At 45.2% G+C, this 7,082-nt stretch overlaps 1 protein-coding gene across 1 annotated transcript in view; it reads left to right on the forward strand.

Annotated features, from left to right (window-relative positions):
* The window catches only part of SLC46A3 (solute carrier family 46 member 3), a 14,159-nt gene extending 8,613 nt beyond the window's left edge, over positions 1-5,546 (forward strand). The window contains exons 2-3 of the mRNA XM_023530684.1: positions 681-1,551; positions 3,034-5,546. Coding sequence (XP_023386452.1) covers positions 681-1,551; positions 3,034-3,194 — 1,032 coding nt within the window. The 3' untranslated portion in view covers positions 3,195-5,546. The remainder of the gene's footprint in view (positions 1-680; positions 1,552-3,033) is intronic.
* Positions 5,547-7,082: the final 1,536 nt, after the last annotated feature.

Below are 7,082 nucleotides of genomic sequence, written 5' to 3' on the forward strand. Positions count from 1 at the left end.
CCGATTCTTCCCGTCAATGACTAGTGTCACAGCTGTCACAGCTGTTAACCTGTGTGAGTTCACAGTTGTCTCGGTCCTCAGGTCACGATACGCTACCGTTTTTAATCAGTGCAAAACTCTTCTTTGGGCTTTATCTTAATGTTTAGTAAGTACAGGAATAAGTTTGTCATCGATTTGGGGACCCATGTAAAAAGGACAACCGAGCTCTTCCTAAAGTACGGCCTGCCACACAGGAGTAAGTATGACACTTACCGCTGGTACCCGTTCCCCTTCAGAGCAGACAGAAAGACACCTCTCGGGGAAGGGTGACGTGCGGGCGAGAACGCAGATCTGCTCTCTCAGTGCTAAGTGTTCATATGGGAAAAAGCTCACATCACCGCGGGGTCCCCGAGGCCTGGGGGTTTGTGGACCCCTGTGCACGACAGACACACACCGACACAACACGCACGCTTTTATCTCTGCGGTGAGCGTGCCCACGCGGTCCTCGACTAGCACGCGTGGGCGATGACGTCGCTTCTTGGCGGATGCTCCGCGAACCGGGTGAGGGTTCAAGTTGCACCCGACCCACGTGCCGGGCGCCCCGCCCGCACCTCCTGGCCCCAGGGACAAGAGCACACGCCGTGCCGGTCCTGTGTGCATTATACAAACCTCTGTTAACAATGTCTTCATTTTCTTTGCAGGAAGTTCAGAAAAAGATGTCTCTGTTTAATCTGCAGATAGACATAAGTGGATTAATTCCCGGTCTGGTGTCCACCTTCATCCTTCTGTCTCACAGCGATCGTCGCGGACGAAAATTCCCTTTGATTCTGTGTTCTGCCGGAGCTCTGGCGACCAGCATCTGGCTCTGTTTACTGTCCTATTTTGCCTTCCCATTCCAGCTTTTGATTGCATCTACCTTCTTTGGGGCACTTTGTGGCAATTCTATCACATTTTTCGGAGCCTGCTTTGCCTACATCGTTGATCAGTGTAAAGAAGAGAAACACAGAACGATTCGAATAGCCCTCACCGACTTCTTACTGGGACTCGTTACCGGGCTAACGGGGCTGTCTTCTGGCTACTTCATTAGGGAACTGGGTTTTGTGTGGTCCTTTTTCGTTACTACCGTGGTTCTCACCGTTAACTTGATTTATATCGTGTTCTTTCTCGGTGAGTCAAGGGAAGAGTCTCCGTTTCAGAACGTTTCCGTATCGTGTTATGAAGGCTTTAAAAACCTATTTTACCGAACTTACATGCTTTTTAAAAATGCTTCTGGTGAGCGACGGTCCTTGCTCTGTTTGCTGCTTTTTACGACGATGACTTATTTTTTCATGATAGTGGGCGTTTCCCCCATTTTTATTCTCTATGAATTGGACTCTCCGCTCTGCTGGAATGAAGTTCTCATAGGTTACGGATCAGCTTTGGGTAGCGCCTCGTTCTTGACGAGTTTCCTCGGAATATGGATTTTTTCTTACTGTATGGAAGATGTTTACCTAGCCATCATGGGGACCCTCACCACCATGGCGGGAATGGCGATGACTGCTTTTGCCAAAACGACATGGATGATGCTTCTAGGTGAGTGACAAATGGAGCCTTTGAACTAACTGCGTATTTCAGGTTTATAGAAAATGAATTTAGTCTGTTGGGTGAGAAACTTTAACATAAAATTCTCTATTTAACGGTCTTGCTTAATTAAAAGTATGTTGTTTAAAGAGCTAGTCTGACAGAAGCCAAGCACCAATTGCTTAAAACAATTCACTGAATAACCACAATTTTCCAGAGTTGCATATTAGCCCCCAAATTTTGTTTTGAGGAACGTCGTTCTCATGAATCAATTCTTCAATACAACTTTCACCCAACTGAGTATTTCTTAAAATGCTGCTCAGAAGGCTACTTTCTATCAAAATGTTAAAGGCAATCATATAAAGTATATTCAACAAATCTATTAGAAAAATTCATATCCATCGAATAGATCCAAGAAGGGAATTCTTAAGGTTTTGCAAACTGATCTTCCAGCATATTGGTCATTTCATCAATTGACTTTTGATGGATCACGTTTTGGCAGACGGGACCGCTTCCTTACCCACCTGCCTCATAAGTGGTTTCTGTAGGGCTTGAGTGAGATGCTGCATTTGAAGGGCCAAGAGGTACGGAAACTGGGACTCTGGGAAGGGTCCACTGTAGTCTCCGTCTGTGAAGGCAGAGTGTTAAGCTCTCGTTACCTTGCAGAGAAGCAGGGCGACCAAACAGAACCCAGCTTCATTTCCATCTCTCGCACTAGGTGATCTTGGCAAGCTGATTAAGAACTCTGAGCCCTCGTGTTTTCATCTGTGAAATGGGCACAGTGCTGTCTCATGTAGGGTTAGGACGAATGTCAGAAGAGATCACTGCACAGCAGTTAGCACGATGCCCGGCAGCCAGTGAATGCTGGTTCTTCCGCACAGCTGCCAAGGCCAAATAAGCCAATACACGTGGAAACACGCCGGAAACTTTTAAGTAATCTGCAAATGTACTATCTCACTATTTTATCCTAGACCTAAAAATACTACTGACCGTTAAGGGTGGTAAATGATGGCCAGAGGCGATTTGTGTCCGTGAAGTTATTCGGCCACAAAGATGAACGCGCAATAAGATAAAGAACCAATTGATCGATAAATGAATCGATATAATAAAAGAATGCTGACGCCCAAAATGCCAGGTCTGAAAAATCAAAAACAGAAAACCAACAGGAAAAAACGAATTAAGTCACAACTTGCTACACGAGAGGTCACTACGACAGCGGGGCAGAGGGGGGAGGAGCAGAGGGGGGAGGTCCGGTCTGACCTAAGGCTTCCGTGAACTCTTGTTCTCGGCCCCGGAATAAGGTGTTGCCAGTAAAGTCACCTTGAACTAACCCATCTTTGTCTATCCTGATTCATTAAATAGAAGCCTACAATTAACTCCATCTTTAGAGGCAGTGAGTTGGGAGGCTTGTAGAAAATGACATGTTTAGCGAGAACGTGTTTCACGTCTCAAACTGACCATTCGTTTTCTGATTCCCGACCATTTCTCTCACAGTCAGGCTGCCCTTCCTTTTCACATTCGTGCCGCTGTCTGTGCTACGGTCCATGATGTCAAAAGTGGTTCATTCTACTGAAATAGGTGAGTTTAATTTGCTTAAGGAGTGTGATGAACCCACAGTCTGTACCAGCTCAAATCTATGCACCGTCAACGTTTGAGGCTGTTGAATCAAGTGGTAAGTTCAAGGTTAGGAAGAGGCTTCTATTCTATTAGGGCAAGGGAGCCTGTGCCCGGGGCTCGTGCTTTGGGACACTGGCTCCGGCCGGGCCCCACCCCGAGGGGAGGGAGACCTCAGGGCCGGGTAGATATGCCCTCCAGGAGCCCCCAACACCTCTGCCTTTCAGACTCCACTCTGGGTTCCTGGGCCCCCGTAACTCCCAGCCAAAGAGCTCTGGGCTCATGTCTAGTAATGCCTGTGTGACCCCCTTCCTCAGGCCCTTTCTCCCGAGGGAGAGCTGTGACCTCAGTGTGCTCACCGCTAGACCAAGGGGGTAGCCACACAGGGACCTTTTATAGATCTGGCCTGACCTTGGAGTGTCTTCTGCCATGGGCAAAGGACCCCTTCCGAGCAGGATGGAGCAAGAGGGAGAACACAGTACGGGTGGCCCACAGCCCCCAGTGGGGAACCAAGGGCCGAGAGCCAGCTCACCTATGCGGTCAGGTTCCTACATGGAACCCTAAAAGCTCTGAGAATTCTAAGTGTGTGTCCAACCTTCCAAATCATTGCGAAGGTATATTTCTCAGAGTCGGCAGACAGAACACATCTCCGTTAACAGTTTATTAGTCAGAATTGTAACTTTTAAATACGTAGACTATCGCATGTAGGCCTCTAACTGGATTCTCATGTTGGACTTGAATCAGAGTCCTAGCAGAAACAGGCCCCACTCGGCTGGTTCAATTAGGAGGCGCTAATGAAAGACAGCGGAGAGATATGGGGAGTGTGGGGGTCCCAGTGAGGAGGAGGGGGGAGCGGAGAAGAGACGTCACAGTCCCCCTCTCCTCTTTCATCCCATCGGCCAAGTGTGGCTGGCAGTCAGGCCACTGGGGAGGTCCACATCACGTCATTTGTGGGGTGAGCCTCCCAAGCACAGAGCAAACAGTCGAAGAGGGCAGAGGATAACCAGTCCCAAAGAAAGGAAAGTTAAATTTCCAGTTAGAACCAGTTACTAGTTAGGTATCAGGCATGTGAGGTTGTCCTCGTTCCCCGTGGTGTCACACGGGTATTGTCAGACCTTGGAACTTTCTTCTGTTTCGTGCCTCAGCCTGGTACAGATGTTCGTATTAACTGTCTATGAATAATTCATAGTTAATGCTATTCTACTTACGGTAGTTTAGTCAGTGCTGGGGAAGACTGCATAATTCAGCAAATTAAAAAAATACATTTCTTGATTCTTTTCCACTCGAAAGTTGTAGCTGTACAGTCACGCAGCTGTTTACAAATTATTGGTGATGACTAGCTGGAAAACCACTTAGGAATATAGAAATGAGTGAGTACAGTATGTAAAAATCACTTGCTTCCTTGGATTCTGCAATGGTTTCTTAGATGTGGCAGCAAAGCACAATGACAGAAGAAAAAACAGAAATGAGACTTTATCCAAACATAAAACTTGTGTGCTTCACAGACCACCACGAAGAAAGTGAAGACAGCCCACAGAATGGGAGGATAGTTTTGCAAATCACATGTCTGAGAAGGAATTTGTATCCAGAATATGTGAGAACTCATAAAACTCAACAGCAAAAAAGACAACCCAATTAAAAAAAAATGGGCAAAGGGTTTGAATAGACATCTCTCCAAAGGCGGCCAATAAGCGCATGAGAAAAACGCTCGACATCTTTAGGGATCCGGGGAATGCAAACCAAAACCACGACAAGACCCACTAGGTGGGCTAACATGAAAGAGCCAGTGCTGGTGAGGATGAGGAGGAGATCCCGCGCACGGTGCGGGCGGGAAAACTGAACGATGCAGCCATTCTGCAGAAAAGACGCGAAAAGTTAGAGTTACCTTATGACTCGGCAATTCCATCCCTAGGTGTGTACCCAGGAGAAGTGAAAAACGCATGTCCCCATAAAACCCTGTAGGCAGATGTTCACAGCAGCATTATTTATAACAGCCAAAAGGCAGAAGCAATGCAAACATCCACGAACTGATGAATGGATAAGTGAAACGCGATGTGTGGAACAGTATTTGCCAATGAAAAGAAATAAAGTACTGAGAGATGCTACAACGTGGACGAACCTTGAAATTGTCGTGCCAAATGAAAGGAGCTAGTCACAAAAGACCATGCGTTATATAAACATGATTCTGCGTATGTGAAATGTTCAGAAAAGGCAAATCTCTATCATAAAGACAGAAATTAGGTTAGTGCTTTGAGGGCCTGGGGAGAAAGAGAGTTTCTTTTTGGGGTGACGAAACGTTCTAAGCTTAGCGTGTGGCCCGAGTCTGTGAACGTACTCAGAGTCACTGACTTGTACAATTTAAGAGGCTGAGTTTTATATCTCAAGTTGTTTGGAAGGGGAAAAAAATCTGCCTGCTTTGACTTAGAGCTGCAACAGATTTGTCAGAATATTGTTTATTTTTGTTTATAGTTGGTTTCACGTATTTATAAAGGCTTTTAAAAAGTCATTCCACGTTGTTAAATACAGTGACATTTTAAAATGTTCAGTATACTTTTTGGCATTTCCTACTCTGAATTGTGATAATTTTGTGAACTGATTCCATTGTTCTAGAAAAAAATATATAATTACTTTGTTCTCAGCTGCAAACTAATAAACCCCTCTGATGGTGCTGGCGTTTCCATAACCAAATATATTCCCATCCATTTTGTTTAAAATGGGATATTTTTTGAAGATATTATGCACTTGAAAATAATAAGGGAAATCGGCAGAAGGTTCCAGATGCCTCTCGCTATCGCTATTATCTGAAATAGGAGGAGAAAACTGGATTTGGGGAATGACTTTGAAATCTCTGTGCCCCAGACAGCTATGAAACTCATAGCTAAAGCCGGCCTGAACTACGTCTTACCATCGCCTGTGAAGTCCCTGTCATTATAAATTGGAACCCAGTAAAAACAGATTTGACTTTTTGAGGTCTAGCGGAGTAAAGAAAAGTTTAGAAAACAAACTGAATTGCACTTCTTATAGCATCCAGTTTATCCCTGACAACTGGTCCAGGTCGAACTGCTCAGGGAGGTTCGGCCACGAGCTAAAGCTCCCTCCTAAGCATGTGGCGTCTGTGTCAGAACAGATGTGGCAGCGCCTGACCAATTTTCCGTGAAGAACAGAATCAAGCCATCGCCCAAAGGGATCAGAACGACACAGTCTGTCCTTTGTGGCACTGTTTCTGGTTGTAGCAAGGGACCAGAAATCTGAGAACTAACGATATAGCTAGACAAGTAGGATAACTTCCTCCCAGTTGAGCTGACTTAATGCGTCATCGAGTCAGAAAGGCAGTAAGTCTCTGTGCTACTCGGTGATCGTTAACCGGGCTCGAGTTGACCTTTAATTCCTTCAGTTGACAAATATGTATTAAATGTCTACTGTGTGCCAAGACAGCTAGGCCCTGGGGACACAGTAAACACAGTAGATATGCACTTGGCACTGACGGAGCTTTCACTGTAGTCAAAAGAAGACACGTACGCGCAAACACAGTATTCTGCAGAGAAATGTTTGTTTTATGAACGTGTGTCTTATTCAATGAAGAATTTGAAGCAAAGTATGAGAATATGTATATTCGAATGAAGAGTTTAAACTGACAAAAATCAGTGCACAGTCTAAAAAGTCAGGACTGTGGGGAATATTCAAAATAGACATATAAACTATAATCCAGTTATGAAAGGTGACCCTCAAGTTTGCCTTTTCCTATCAGTCCAGTCAAACACAATTTATTTACATGATCCGTATTGTTTATAAGAAAAATGTATTACAATTTATCATGGAAAAGTAAACTTGGCAAAGTAGGGAGTAAGCACAGTGGCTTCATGATAGGGGCTGTGGACACGACATGGGAACATTCACCGAGGACGTGATGAAGAGCTGACGACAGTCAC

This window comes from Pteropus vampyrus, unplaced genomic scaffold, assembly GCF_000151845.1.
Source record: "Pteropus vampyrus isolate Shadow unplaced genomic scaffold, Pvam_2.0 Scaffold52, whole genome shotgun sequence".
Lineage (NCBI taxonomy): Eukaryota > Metazoa > Chordata > Mammalia > Chiroptera > Pteropodidae > Pteropus > Pteropus vampyrus.